The following is a 15,332-nucleotide window of genomic DNA, read 5'->3' as shown; positions in this document are numbered from 1 at the left end:
GCTCTGTACTGTACCTCACCGCTGCTGCTGCTGCAAAAGAACGGCTCACAAGCGTGGTTAGCAATTAAGTCTTTTTAATTCCACCTACTTTTAGGTTTAATTAGTGTGTCAGCAGCAAAATGTGAAGTAAGTGTTCGACTATTACAGGTTTTGTCGGTGTGACTTAAAACTTGAACTTTTTTTCCCATTGTTTTTCAGATGAAACTTTAGTAGTTGTTCATACTGTAAAATAATATGAGTAAAAGCTGGGAGACATGACACAGGGTTGTATCATTTCAATGGGCACCTTCAGTGAAAATATAAAATGCATCTGTAGTAGAAAATTTGCATTTTTATACAATTATCTAATCTCTGTACTAGAATTTGCTTTGAAACGCAATTAAACACGATTCATAGTTTAATTCCTTTACATGACAGGAACACAGTCTTGGATCATTTTAATCTAATCCTCAACAATCCTCAGTTTAACCTAATGATATAAGGATGGAGGGACACTTTGCAGGCACTTTGTAATGTCGCTGCACAGTTTATCTTAGTGCAGTCTTATTAAAAGCTCATACTGTACTGTAACACCTTGAATTCCTCCAAACCAAAAAATATATGAGACTGGGTGATTCATGAGGCAGCTTTATGCCCAGCCACTGCAGGCTGCTTGCTTCTCTGTCATGGAAGATGAAAACAGACGAGACATCTAATGTGACAAAGCAGCAGAGTCAGAATAATTTAGATGTACCGTTTTTGAGCAAACATCTTTGTTGAACAGTTGTTCTGGTGTTTTTGTAAAAGAATAAAACTTTTTTAAGGAGCTGCCCATGATTTTACAATATGTGCCAGAGATAAAACACAGCTGTTAGTTTGTTAAATGAAAGTGATGCATTCTTGCAGCAGAGTGCTCCTGCAGTGACTACCCCTCTCTTTTACTTTACAGTCAACCTATAGAGTATATCAACACAAGCTGTGAGCTGCATTGTAGAACTAAAATACATATAGAGGACACGCACAGATTTAGACTCTCAACCTATTGGCATAAAGGAATTGCAACTCTGTCTGGTCTTTGGTCTTACCAACCTTTAGTTTCTAAACAACTTGAGGTTTTACTGGTGATTTCACAGTTTGTTTTTGTCATATATTATTTTTATTTGCTTTTATTGATACAGTTTGTCAGTATGTGACCAAATTCTACTTGTTTTCTACAGTTTAGGGTAGGGATGTCCCGATCCGATCACGTGATCGGAAATCGGGGTCGATCACGTGGTTTCAGACTCGATCGGAATCGGACGTTACATCCCGATCAGGAATCGGATATATTACATATCTACATGTCAGGGTTTTCCTATCTGTCTAAAGCGAAGACGGGCCGCATGGGGGGCGTTCAGATGTATTACTTTTACTGTAGACGTTCGTCATGTGCGCTCATTACCCAAAGCGACGCGCATTCGGTGCAGCGTGCTTGTGTTTTGTGCATGGTCTGTGGCGCACAGCTCCACGGTGTGTGTGTGTGTGTGGCTGCGTCGTCGCGGACAAGTAACGATATGAAATGACGGCGCTTGCGAGAGTGTGAGAGACGATCGTGTCACCGTGTCAGCTCACTGTTTGTTTGTGTGTGTGTGGCTGCGTTGTTTCACTGCTGACTTCCAAGCAGCTTGTTGTTGATGTTTGAGCGCTACACACACCTGCAGCAACAACAGTCACTGCAGCTTCTACTGAGAGCGAGTCCGACGTAACGCACGTGAGACCGACACACGGACCGACCGCGCAGATGTCGCGGACATTGTTAAACTTCTCATACTGTTGAATAAAAAACTACCGTTGTGTTGCGTGATGGCAGATACAGAACCAGGTATTTATTTAAAGTTAGAGAGGGGGAAGGAACAAGGTGAGCTGGGTGAGGGAGGGAGGGAGGGAGGGAGGGAGAAGGAGCGGAGTGAGTGAGTGAGGGAGAAGGAGCGAGGTGAGGGAGAAGGAGGGAGGGGGGGGGGGGGGGGGGCAGAAAGGCAGGAGAGGGTGGGATCAGGGGAGAGAGGCTGGTGATTGAGAAAGACATGATAAGCTATTTTATTTTTGACCAAATGTTCTTGTTGTTGACTTATGGATAACGGCATTAATATTATACTGTGGAGCTACTGTGCTAATATACACTGAGAGTTTGATATCATGGCATGTCTTACAATACTGCAATAAATGTCATGGGCTTGTTATTGAGGTAGAGTATTATTGTGAGATTGTGATATTGTTACATCCCTAGTAGAGCACAAAGAACAGAAAAATAGTGGGATGATACAGTTGATCTACATTAAAAACTTTACTGCATTGCCAAAGTATCGGATCGGGACTCGGTATCGGCAGATACTCAAAATCAAATGACTCGGACTCGGACTCGGGGGCAAAAAAATGTGATCGGGACATCCCTAGTTTAGGGTTGAAATTACTCGTCATACTCAAAGAAACTCTGTTTAGATTAAATAGCATGGACAAAATGATAAACCTACTAGAAGTCAGTTTTGCAACTGTGCTCCCATGCTGAAAGAGTTACTTATATGCCTATCTGGTGTCAAGCTGCTGAGACACTATGGTGTCAGCAAACTACTGAATTTTTACTGTGGTGTCAGCAAACTATCCTGTAGTTGCAGTCAGCTGTCTGCTTCCTGTCTATCTCGCTGTCACCTTCTCTTTTTCTCCTTTTTTCCCCCTCCATCTCTCCCTCTCCACCTCTCCCACTCTCTCTCTCTCTCTTTCTCTTACTCCCCCTCAGGGCTGTTACTCTGGCCCATAAATAGGTCTGTTGGAGGTGATGGAGAGCCTCAGAGGGAGACGGAGCACTTCGGCTGATTCCCAGAGAAAGGTAATGACAGGCCCCGTCAATACCCGGCACTCCATTTACTACGGACCCTGTCTGCACTGCTAACAAGACTTGAGGCTAATACTCAGAGGACCCAGACCGTGTCCTCTCAGGTAATTCAACTCATGTCAAGATGGATGGCCTGAGATGTACTGATTACATGGCCAAACTTCTTTCCACTAGTTCCAGATCAGTGACTATGCTTGTTAAGAGCTAAAAAATGCCCCAAGTAACTGAGGATTTATTGTTTAACCACCCTTATACCACAGATGCCTGCAGTACAGTATGTGGCTGGGAAGTGTCCTATAATATACTATATCTTCCACCTCATACGGACCTTCATATTGAACTTCAGTTACAGGATTTGATCTCTCATGCATTTAAAATATAACACCAAAAGGTAAAAATTATATGATGGTCCACCTCAATCCTTCCTACAGCCCATGCATCTTATTCTGGTCAATGTATTGATCAGTGGCAGTCACTCCTCTGTCAGATGAATGGCTGCTGAGCTTTCAAGCTTTCCAACCAGGCAGAACCAGCCAGCCTCAGTGTCTGAGAATCTCCCAGGCTCCCTGAATTACTCACTGTTTGGTCTACACATGGTTTGTTTTTCTGAAACTCAGGTGGGCATCAGCTTGGTGTAATATTCAAAAGATAGACTGAGCTTGAGAATTTTTAATAATGGTGCAGACAGAGTTTGTATTAAATAAGAAGGTTAGGTTCTGGAGTAAGATTAAGTTTTATATATATAAGGTAGACTTTAACGTTCATGCATAAAGTAGGAAATAAATTTAATTTAGCTATGTGTGTGTATTCTTGTCAGTGTTCCCTAATGCAACACTGCAACTACACACTCACCACAGCATTGCATTGAGAAATATTTTATATTGGATAAACAATATTGTGCACAGCATATTATGTTGCTAGCTATGTGTCAGTTTTCCTACAAATAAAATATTGTTTTGAGATGAAACTTAAAATGGCTTTAGCACCCACATGTCATGTCATATTTGAATTCCAAATATAAAAACAGAGAAAGTAAGGAGTAAAAAAAAAAAGAAATTAGTAATTGCACATCAGCACTAACCTCCTCAAACAGCTCCAGGCTGTATGTGTTGTCATCATCAGCAAAGTAGACGATCCCAGCTTGACTGCTGTTGGCGTTGAAGGTCTCCCTCAGCCACCGCAGGGCCAGATTCCTCTGCATGGTCCCCCTGGGGATTCTGGGGTCCCGCGTGTCACCCCGCAGCTTATAGTTCCTGGGCGTCTCCACATTGAGGTGGGTGTAGTTAAGCCCAGTTTCTCGAAGGAGCCGCGTAACAAGAGGCGTTCTCCTTTGGGAGTCCTCCACCAGGATCCAGTGTAGATTGGGAACATGGAGGAAGGTGTTTGCCAGCCGCGTCAGCTCCGCTTTCTGCACCGGTCGACTGTACGTGGGGGTGATGATGTGGATGGTGGGCAGCACATCGGACCAGGGCGGAGGCCGTGTATATACATACTCTGTCCTCACCACCTCCACAATGTCCTTATCTGAGGCACAGTATTCCTTGGAGTCCTGCGCCTGGCCGCCCGCCTCCCTCTTGCCCTCGACGCCATCATCTGCAGATTTGGGGATAAGAGGACATGTAAGGCATTAGTGCAACCTTGGGCTGTCCTTTGTATATTTGCCTCAGGTGACTTAAACCCAATGGGGGTAAAGTGTACCTGAGAGCCGGTGGTGGCGGACTGCAAGCCTCTCTGGAATGATAAAGATCTCTTTTACTAGGTGGTGACAGGCTGCAAAAAGTGAAAGCAAGCACCGTGAGAGGATAACACAGCTGATGGACAGAGAGACAGGGGGAAAGACGAAGGAGGGGAGACGTGAGCCTTGCTATTCCCCAAGCGTTGCCTTTGGGTTTTTCTTTATAGAGAAATAAAGAAAAGAAAAATGTGGGTATGTGGATCCAGTGGCCCTCTTTTTATGTTCCACCACAGACCCCCTCATCAGCTTGCCTCTCCACCTCCATTCCTCCAGGATGCTGTTACTTTTCTTCAGTAAACACAGGCATACAGCAGAGTTGCTGAATTCGGCTGAATTCAGGAAGTCCTAGTGTTTGCTGGTTAAATGCATTTGACTTTAATCGATGCCCAAGAATGTCTTTCATTGCTACAGTGAACTTGCAGTCTGAAAGCTTTTGTAAACAAGTTGCAACAAAATGATTATACATCGTTTTCACTTGTTGGTGATCATGAGCGGGCAAGAGATCTACTGCTTTTCAAACAAATTAAAAGGTTAAAAGCTATTTCAGCAAAAATTGGCAAAATATAAAAAATGTGATACATTCTTAATGACTCTATACTGCAGTATACTGTATAGTATTACAGTACAACACAGCATGGTACTGCACAGCACACCACGGCAGAATAGTATAATAGGCTACATTATAGTTTTGCATTGCATAGTACAGTGGTAAAGGGAATTTATATTTTTTTTAAAAGACATTTCTGAAGATCTGGCCAGACATGACAAGAATTTTCATCTTGCTATTTTTTTGGTATTCTGTCTTTATTCCCTTTTGCGTCCTTGACCCCTGCAGACAAAACCACACACCCACTTTGCAGACGAAGAAAATTATTTATGCTTTAGGCAGAAAACACAAATTCTTTCTTTCTTCCCAGCAAAGACGTGCATGAATTAAATGTATATCATGAAGTCAGTGTGTGGTCCAGGGCCCTTAACAATTTCATTTTCATTTTAGGGCTCATTTTTGGTTTTAGGTTAGGATGCTAACTCGAGAACAACTGTAACACGAGGCTGAAAAGCAGCAGCACTTACTAACTAACCACACCCAACAGTGGTATCACAGTGTCCCGAGGTGCACCTGCACATCACCGCAGGAAAGTGAGAGCAGCACAAACAAGATTTTTCAGGGGGTGTTCAAAATGAAGTGGAGTGGAAGAGGCGATGTTGAGTATTGCCTTTTCACAGGAAACTGTTTCGGAGTGGCATTAAGGAGAATCAGTGTGTAAAATTATGTATGCTCAGGGACACTCTATTATTAGTCAGCCTTTATGATCACGTTAGCTATTTGTCATTCATGGCACATGATTGTAAAAGATCCCAGCACTTGTGGGACTATATTAATGTCATTTTTGAAAAATGTAACCTCTTACTCAGGACTTACATGTAAACAGTGATGAATCAGTCAGAGCTGACACTAGTGATAAAGGCTGTGATACTTTGGCCCCAGTCTTTTGGTCTTGATGAATAGACTGTGATTATAGATTCATTAATGTTGTTAATTTATTTTCATTGTGCCACAACTAATGGCAATCTTTGTCACCGCTCTGCCCGGGATTTTTCTGCAGCACATAGATTAACACAATCTGCTGATGGCCAGATGTTCGACAGAGGCTGCCAGCGAGGATGCTGCCAAAAAAAAAAAAAAGAAAAAACTCTCTTGATTCTCTTTTAAGAGTACACAAAAGGACACCAGCGGGTAGAGCTGGGTCAGATAGCACTGACAAAAAATATATTTTCAATTTTTACACTTCATTGTGTCCTGTAGAAACCTTTACCATAAAATCTCAATACTTGGCCGAGAGAAAATAGAAAGCTTCCCATAATTGCTTTAAGTGTTTCAATAACTTGAAAACCTACACAATTGAAAATAATTCACACTAACTCTGCAGTCCAGACTGCTTCAGGTCAGTTGTGCAAATCTGTTTGGTTTGTTAACCCCTGTATGTGCATTCATGGCATTATAAGAACAGGGCAAAGCACTTTATTGATTTGCTGTCGCTTTAATTTGGGTTTGTTTACTCTGCAGCATACTTGACATTTCGCACTGTTGGTTTGTGGTCTATGGGGGATGATTGGAAAGCTCATGAGTGCGTATTAATGACTAAGACTGGTGTGCAAACATGAAACACATTATTATACGTGGATGCTAGATATTCCATAAAGTTAATCAAGCAGACACACATTTATTACTCTAATTTGCTGATTAACAAACTCTAAAAATGGATTTCTAAATTGGTGAAATGGTTGAACCAAAATCAATTAATCTGAGAGCAGTCATCAAACAAAAAGATGGATTGAAGGCATGTGAATAAACTGTGAATACTGTGAGAGGACACTAGTTTGTAAAATACTGCATTGGGCAAGTATTATAAGCAGACTAGAAACAGCTGAACAATTAATTCCATTTCAGCTGAAAGATTGAACATAACAGAAATAACTGCTAAAGGTATGAATGTGTAAATGTGATGGTAACTCCTAAACAATCCACACTGGTGAGGTTTACAATGACTGAGCAAGTGTTATTGAAATCTGATGAAGCTGATGGTCATGGCCAGTGAGTGCCTCTAAATGAACGGCCTGTCGTCTAAACCTGAAGTGCAGTGTTAGATTTGAGGACCCACTTCAGGTTTGATATCGTCTGTGAAGTGCAGTGCACTGCTTACCCTTGCGGATGGCGAGGAGTGGAGCTATAGCGCTTTGGTGCCAAACAGTGATGAGCAGAGTCCAGGGTAACACGATCAACACGATGGCAAGAATATCTCTTCTCTTCGGCATCTCCAGGATTGGTTATTTGGCTCGGCATTACCTGGAGAAAAAAAGAAAGATGTATTGTTATTTAACATCTTATAACATACAAGATTTTTAAGTCAAGTGAAACACAAAACTTTCTTTGAAATATCAGTGTGTTTCAGACACAGACACTACAGTATGTCACTAAATTAACTGCAAATAAAAAAAATACCGTTTACATATATAGCATAATATAAGGAGAGAAGAAGAATACCACTGACACAAAAAACTGAATGATATAAAGTATTTTGCTGCCAGTCAGTTGCATTAAAGCAGTCTTGCCACAACACATTATGATTGAGACAATGGAGCAGATGAATGCTTTTATATCTGTACAGAATTCAATTAAAAGCAGTAACTAAGCATGCCAGCCAATGAAAGGAAGGTCAAAGCCACCGGAGGATGCCACAGAGCAGGAGCTTCCACTCTGCCAAACCAGTGAGCTCATTGGTGCCATTGCTGAGAACAGGGACGTGACTTCATGCCCGGTGCTGAAACTATTCAGCAGCCAAATGGCAGGAAACTATGTCACCAGACTGTGGGTTGACTGCTTGGCAAATGTGCCCTTCCCTCTGTGTCCACATCATTTGGTTCAGCTTTGTATCCATTTGAAAAATCTAATTACAGCATGAAAGAAATTAACCAAACATAAACTGAAATATGGCTCTTCTTTAAATTGACCTCTTCTTAAAGCTACATGCTATTTAAAACAATCTTCCTCAGTAAAGCTAAAGGCACTGGTTTTTGAGTCTAAGAGACATAGGAAAGTCAATATATTTCTTATCTCATAAATATCCTGTTTTTTTGTTTGTTGTTTTTTTACTGTCTGTGCTGTTTATATGGCATTGCAATTTTCCTCTGCTTAATGCTACTTTTAATGACACAGGCTATAACTCCCTTCTCCTTTAAAAGGTGCAATTTTAGACGTAAATGGAAATGATGGGTTATGAGTCAGCCCACCCAGACTCCAACCTGCTATCGCTCTCAAGTTGATTGAAATGTGTTTTTCTTTTTCATTATCATCACTATTTATTGATTGATAATTGATATTTTCTATCCTGTTTTTATGTTTACTCTACCTAACACCAGACCAAGGATACACACAAATCACATGTCTGTGCTTTATAATACTGTAGAAAGGGTCATTTACTGTGCCATCAATGCCTAATGATAAGGACACCTGTTCATTTAATTAAGCTACCTTCAATACTATGGTGCTGTTAGCAAAGCCACACCCAATTTATAATTCCTGCCACTACACTCTTCTGTTTTCTTGTCATGACTTGGCAGTTTAATTTGATACCTTGCATGTTTGCTGCTTGAAAGTAAGTTAATTATTATTTTTTAAGCACAACATAGCCTATTTTAGCAACTGTAGCAAGCTAGCTAATCAAGACAGTAGGTTAACGTTAGTTGTTTGTGCTGGTTAATAGCCTAATAGGCTAGCTTCTGTCCAGTTTACTTTTAGTTTAGTTTAATTTATATTTACTATGAATAATTATATTACTTTGAAATGAGGCTAACCATTTCATCTTCTCAGAGAAGCTAACAGCAACAACAATTTAAAATGTTAGGCTATCTTTAGACACCTTACCATAAATCTTTACAGCACTGGAAATATTTAGTGCTCGTCCTTAATGACTGTCTTTTCTTTTCTTTTCTTTAATGTCACAAACACAGCCAAACATAGTTCGTGTTTGGTAAAGATGTGTTAACAGGAGCAGAGTAACAGCTTCTCAGAGCTGCTCTGCCTAGTAACGGTTGCTAAGCTACGACTAGACCACTGCCTCTTGTTTAGCCATCAGCTGTCATGATACAGCAAACGAGTTAAAGCCAATAATAGTAAACTGTAGCTACTCAAATTTATATAGCCTAGTTGGAAAAAAAGAAGTGAAGGATTGAGCCTGTAAAGATTTGGGCAATAAAAGGACTGTCACTCACTCCTCTTTTAATATTTTATACACACAAAGGATGTTCCATATGAAACACCCCCCCCCCTCTTTCGGTAGACTATTTTCTGCAAGAAATTAATTTGTAAAAATTGAAATAAAATAAAAATGAATAATGCATTTTATTTGAATAATAAAACGGATCTTAAACTGTGTTTCTAGAAATAAGTGTAATGACATGAATGCCAGTATATATAGCTAGAATAAAATGAACATTAAGTTGAATCAATATTTCTAAAACGGTCTCAACAAACATTAATATAATTTGTCTGACAAATATGGTGTAGTTCTTTTGTTTCCAAATGTATTATATTTCAGTGTCCTCTGTATTTCCCTACAAAGCTCATTTACATTGAACTATGCTGAGCTCAGTGCAAAAATGCAGTTATTAACTGATCTGCTCAATTAAACAAAGGAAAAAACAAGCACAGGTGTTTGGCATATTCATTTAAGCTTCACACTTGAGGAAGCAAGTCATCATGTTTCCCACAGTGAGCCCGCTCCCACTGCTGAGGGAAGGCGGCAGTATATTGAGGCTTAATATACGCGTACAAGCCAATTATGTTTATTGCGCTCTGTAAATAAATACACCATTAATGCTGAAGCCATCAGGTAGGAATAATTCTGACACAAACCCAACACCACATTAAGTGGTTTCCACTGATAACGAAATTGGTTGTGCTGAGTTTTAAAGCTCTTATTTACAGCAAAGTCCTCTGAGGGAAATATTACTGCGCTTGGTCCTGCATGCTTATACTGAAGTACAATGAATTGTAAAGAAAATTACATTACCCACATGCCAAACTCTTGAATGAGGGAATTGCAGTGATAGATAAACCCAGTGAATGTCTTCCTTTAAGCCATGTTTTTGAAGGTGCATAATCTTCCAGCGCCACATGAAGAAAAGTAATCTGTGAGCTTTTGTTAACTAAAAAGGTTTGATCACGTAATTGCTACAGATGATGAAAAATAGGCCTTTTAGATCTTTTTTTATCATTGCACTAAATACAGATATTTCACTAGAGAGAAAATTATCTTACATCCTATGATGAGAGGCAAATACAGTCATTTCCTATTGTGTCGCGGCGTATGTTTGTGGGTGTGGTTTCCCTCTGCTGACTCCTGGCTCATCTCCTAACCCGCAATTCATCTCCTCATCGAGCCTGCAGTCGAAATACCTTGGCTGACTCTGTGCTCGTTGCCAGATTACTCAGTCTGCTATGCTCTTGGCAAATCCACTTTATGTGAGAGATTTCATTATGCTCCATTGTAGCTGTTTGAAAGTCGTGCTTGTGCATTTTCTTGCGCTCTCTCCAGCCTGCATGTGCCATCACCTCCTCAACAGAAGAACCTCTACAGTAGGCTATAGCTGCCATTCAACCCAAACCACAGCAGGTGGACATTTCCACCAGCTCCAATCTCCCTCTGCCTGCCACCAGCCTCCTCTAGCCCCACAGTTTTTCCATTCAAACCACTTTTCATGCCTCACCTGAGTCTGCTTTCGAGTCCAGTAAACTGACAAAACTGTCACTGAACAAACTGGCCCTGAGCATGGACCCAGGAGGCACAGACCCACTTTGCCAAAGCCCCTATCCTCTAAAGGTGCTTTAATTGGTCAACATGACGAAGTTCTCTGTGGAGATTTGGACACTTTTACAAGCCTTAATCAGCTGTAGTGTAACCCAACTCTGTGGTATTCCCTGAGATTTTGTGGGCTTGCTGACACTTTCTTCTTCAGTGGTATCTGATTTTCCAGAAGCAGCTGCAGACTGACATTTTAGATACGTCATGAGTAGCTGCCGTTATTGGTTTATTGGTTGGCAGAGCTTCTAAGTGGGCCACAGCACTGAGGGGCGAGGGTTCCCCTTTATTAAGCAAATACAGTTCCTTTGTCACAGAATTGAAAAGTTTTTCATCAAGATGTTCAGAGAAGTGGCTAACAGGTTATACAAGCCCTCAAAAGCCCCTAGCAGGAGATTTATTGGCATGAGCAAAAATGAGCTGTTGAGGTGATTCAAATAGAATAGAATAGAATATACTTTATTGTCCCTGTGGGGGAAATTTGACTTTGCCTTCATATTCACAATATCACACTGAATACACATTCACATACGCGTCACATACTGATCCGTTGCTATACACAATAAATTGAAATTAAATTATCCACAGTTTAAAACAAGCATTTAACATACAAATCCCTAATTTTGTGGATCTTGCTATGGTCCCCGTAGACTAGGGTTTTTGGTTCTGTCTTGTTTTTCCAGCGTTTTACAGACACCAGTGTGACTGTAGAAATGCCCTTTAGAAGAGGTACCCCAGCAAATCATTGCACTTCCATAAAGTTGAAGGACTTACATGAGACAAACTAATAAAGCAGCAAAGGCTGAGACCTTTAGTTACCAATGTGGGTCAAAAACACTACATTCAAACAGTAAAAGGTTATTCAGACTTGACAAAGCTCCCCTCTGATAAATTCTTTGTCACAGGTTCAACATTCTTTGTCACTGGTAAACTGACTGTGTTTAAAACAAGCGAATGTCCCTTTACCAACATTACTCGCATATTATTAATGTAATCATATGAATGCCTTGGATGCTTACCCACAGTTATAACTGGATCATGGCACCACTGGTGATGCGCAGCTGGGAAGGCCACACTGCATACTGGACGAGCTACGTAGCAGTGACATGCTCCATGTCACGTCAGCCGACCATGTCCTTTGCCTCTTCCTTTTGCCGTGTCCACTCACGCAGACAGGCAAGTCCAAGTCCAGACCTGGAAGATAAGGACATTTCAGTGAGTGTGATTCAGTGATGATAGATCACAGAGCGATGACAGAATCCCTCCCACCCCCTCCCTCACTTCTCTCAATCACACCAGCCAGGAGCTCTCAAGGACACTTTTAAACATAGCAGCTTGGACCGAGTCTGAGAGTAACATGCCATATAGAGACTCTTAGCCATGGACACCTTCATGAGTGGTGCGCCTGTTTGTGACATCAATTCATTATTCAGCATCAAGGAGCCTGGGCTGCAAGTGAAGCAGAGCACATGTGCATTCGGATCATGTAAATAACCCTAATCTTGATGCACATCAGGGAGCTGGGAGTCTCCCACTGCTGTGCTTTACAATGCAATGTTCCGGTTCACGTGTGAAATGTTCAAATACTGTATATATTTGTATATGATTTTATTTAATTGACACCAATATGAACTGTGCAGACACACTGTGCATTTATCTTTCTTTTTTTTGTATTTCTAATGTGGAAACTGCAAGAGGGTTAGTCACAACGCTGCCGCTTGCCAACAGTCTGGGGTGGGGGATGTTACAAAAATAAACTGGCATCATGTCTTATTCAAATACATCTGAGGGAACGCTGCTTCTATGGAGGCTTATGCTTCACTCAGCCAGTGATGTCTGCACGCTGCATCAGCTCCAGAACTGGATGGCCTAGGACAGTTTTTTTTTTATTTTTTTTTAGAGGCTTTGTGACATAAAACCATAAAAAGTGCAAATATGTATGTTTTGAGGGATTAACAGCAGGATTTCCTAGAATTATTTTATTGAGGCACAATGTTGTATAAAAGGGCAAATTACGTGTGACCCATTAATGTAGCATTGGGTGTTTTGTGCTTTGATGTTAAATGTCAGAACAATCTATTTACAGATTGCCCTGACTGATTGTCCAACTACTCGAACTGAAGGATCATGCATCTGAAGGTTGACATCAGTTGTGTGGAAAGAGAAATAAAGCATGAATATGAGAAATGGTCTTCATGGGTTTGTGCAGATTCTGCAGTATTTTCTTTTTATGACAGTGACAAGCAAGAACTGTGACAAAAAAAAATAACTAAACAGCAGCGCTAGAAAGGCTTTACAATTGCTGCCAGGTACTGTCATGCATGCAAGCTTGCAATGACAGCGTTGTCGCTGTGATTTCTCCATAACACGCTCCTCTCTTCTGTGCACTGTGATGGAGCTAAACAGGAGGAAACACAATATCGTACAACAACCTGCCAAAATCCCAGACCCTCCAACAGGCCAATGTTGTGTCTCAGAGCTAAACACTTTTGAGAGAAAATATTTGGGAAAACAAAAGAGGCACTGCCAGCTGAGGGGAGCAGAAACTCATAGCCTATAATGTTGCTGTGTGTACGTTAACGTTTAGAGTTGAAAATGGTTGTTTTGTCATGGGAGTGCAGTTGATTTTCATCTTTTAAATGGAGGAATCGTAAGGTGACTCAAGCCATCCAAGGTTAGGCTATTGTTTCAGGTCTTATTTTTATAGAGAGACTTAACTTGAAATTATGCGTGCCTTCTCTTTTTACAATATTTTGGAGTGAACTGTGATAACCATAGTGATTGCTTTGGTGCACAATTTTAGTTGGCAAGAAACATTCCTGCAAAATTAAAGAGACTCCCATTGGCTTGTGCTGAACTTTGTGTTATGTGCTAATTAGCGAATTTAGCATGGCATACTAACAGATAAAACTAAGATGGTGAACACCGGTGTGTACAGTAACCACTAAAAATCAGTTTGAAATCTACAGTAGAGTAGCGACCTTCTCATAATATTTTGGAAAGAAATCAACACCCAAAATGTTGAACAATTCCTTAGCATTGTCATTATGAGCTTGTTGCCATGTTAGCCAGAGCCACACAGAGCTGCAAGCATCAATGTTGATCTTGAAATTCACAACACAGCACATTGTACACATCGTCGATTTTTATTGGCAGTTACTCCCTAATCAGTCAATTTATAATCAGGTGTTGGTGGGTTTTTTGTTCTTATGTCATCACACTGTAAATAAAAAGAAGCAGGTAACACCAGCACATACAGTAGCCTAACAGCAAGGCTCCCATACCATACAAGCATCCAGGTGGCCTGTTTGTGTCTGTGGCATCTGACTTGTATGATGTGGCAAGAATACTACCGAGCCCACACTACGGACTGCAGCAGCCAATGGCAAACAATGACGCTTGACATCCTCTCACATCAGCACGAGTTTAACCAGCTGTGAAGAGAACACCTGCCACTGATTAATAAAGAATCACAGCAACAATGCCACGTGTGAAAATTGTTGTACTTGTACTGTTGGGCGGGGTGATGTTGGGAACAATACGTTTAGCCAGTGGGTTCAAGTGTGTCAGAGAAAATTATACTATGTGATAAAAATGGTTGGAAATGTGGACAACAGTGGGTTCGATCTCTACTGTTCTCTCTTGTTTTAAGACCTCATGTGTTACAAAACACAGCAGGCCTCTTTTTACGATCATTGATTTTATGATTATCATTACAGCAGTCTATTCATGAATACTTCAACTGAGTGGTAATTCCCATATTGTTCCTGTGTAGGGCTTATATGGTTTTATTTCCTCAGAGATGATGAAACATAGCCTCTCTGTAGCTGGCATGGGCCCGGCTGGCTTTTTTTTTTTAAAGATACTAGGCAAAAGATTCTTTCATGCAACACAACATCTGTACAGTGAACACTTAATATTCTACAGTAACTTTAAAGGAAATCACTTTTAAACCTACGTACTTGAAATACAAATGAAGCATGATATAGAATCATTTGAATAGTCCTTTAAATCTATCTTAATTGGGTTTGGAAAGCATCATTTAATCTGTAGCTAGTTGTCAGGGCAGAACTGGAACAGAAAAATGTTTCTTTGTGGGACAGAAAGGACAAGAAACATTTAATCTGCCACACACGGTAAAAGAACTCTGACGTTTTTGAAGTTTTACCATTTGTACCAAATATAAAAAGAAAACCTCAAGGTCTCTTTCAAGGTTCTTTCCCCTTTTACATGGTCTTCCTCAGTGGAACATCCTGAACTTTGCTAAAAATGACAGCCAACCTGTGTCAACCTGACTCAAGTAAATTCTTCTAATACTCTACAGTCTCCACACATGTTTATATGTATTTTAACATAAAATGTGCTACATGTTGAAATATGCATTGGC

The 15,332-nt window shown here is 40.7% G+C and overlaps 1 protein-coding gene across 6 annotated transcripts in view; it reads right to left on the bottom strand.

Moving 5' to 3' along the window:
* b3gat1a (beta-1,3-glucuronyltransferase 1 (glucuronosyltransferase P) a) overlaps window positions 1-15,332 on the bottom strand; it is an 83,130-nt gene that overhangs the window by 10,701 nt on the left and 57,097 nt on the right. The window contains exons 3-6 of one of the 6 annotated variants that reach the window (XM_085795097.1): window positions 11,965-12,139; window positions 7,289-7,431; window positions 4,547-4,618; window positions 3,930-4,441 (exon numbers count right to left, since the gene is read on the bottom strand). In XM_085795097.1, the coding sequence (XP_085651223.1) occupies window positions 3,930-4,441; window positions 4,547-4,618; window positions 7,289-7,400 (696 nt within the window). In that variant the 5' untranslated portion in view covers window positions 7,401-7,431; window positions 11,965-12,139. The remainder of the gene's footprint in view (window positions 1-3,929; window positions 4,442-4,546; window positions 4,619-7,288; window positions 7,432-11,964; window positions 12,140-15,332) is intronic. The other 5 variants (XM_085795101.1, XM_085795100.1, XM_085795098.1 and 2 more) reach the window with 5 other exon arrangements.

The sequence above is a fragment of the Trachurus japonicus genome, chromosome 13 (assembly GCF_045865225.1).
Source record: "Trachurus japonicus isolate A0001 chromosome 13, Traja_1.0".
Classification (NCBI taxonomy): domain Eukaryota; kingdom Metazoa; phylum Chordata; class Actinopteri; order Carangiformes; family Carangidae; genus Trachurus; species Trachurus japonicus.
This window is presented reverse-complemented; position numbering and strand designations above follow the sequence as displayed.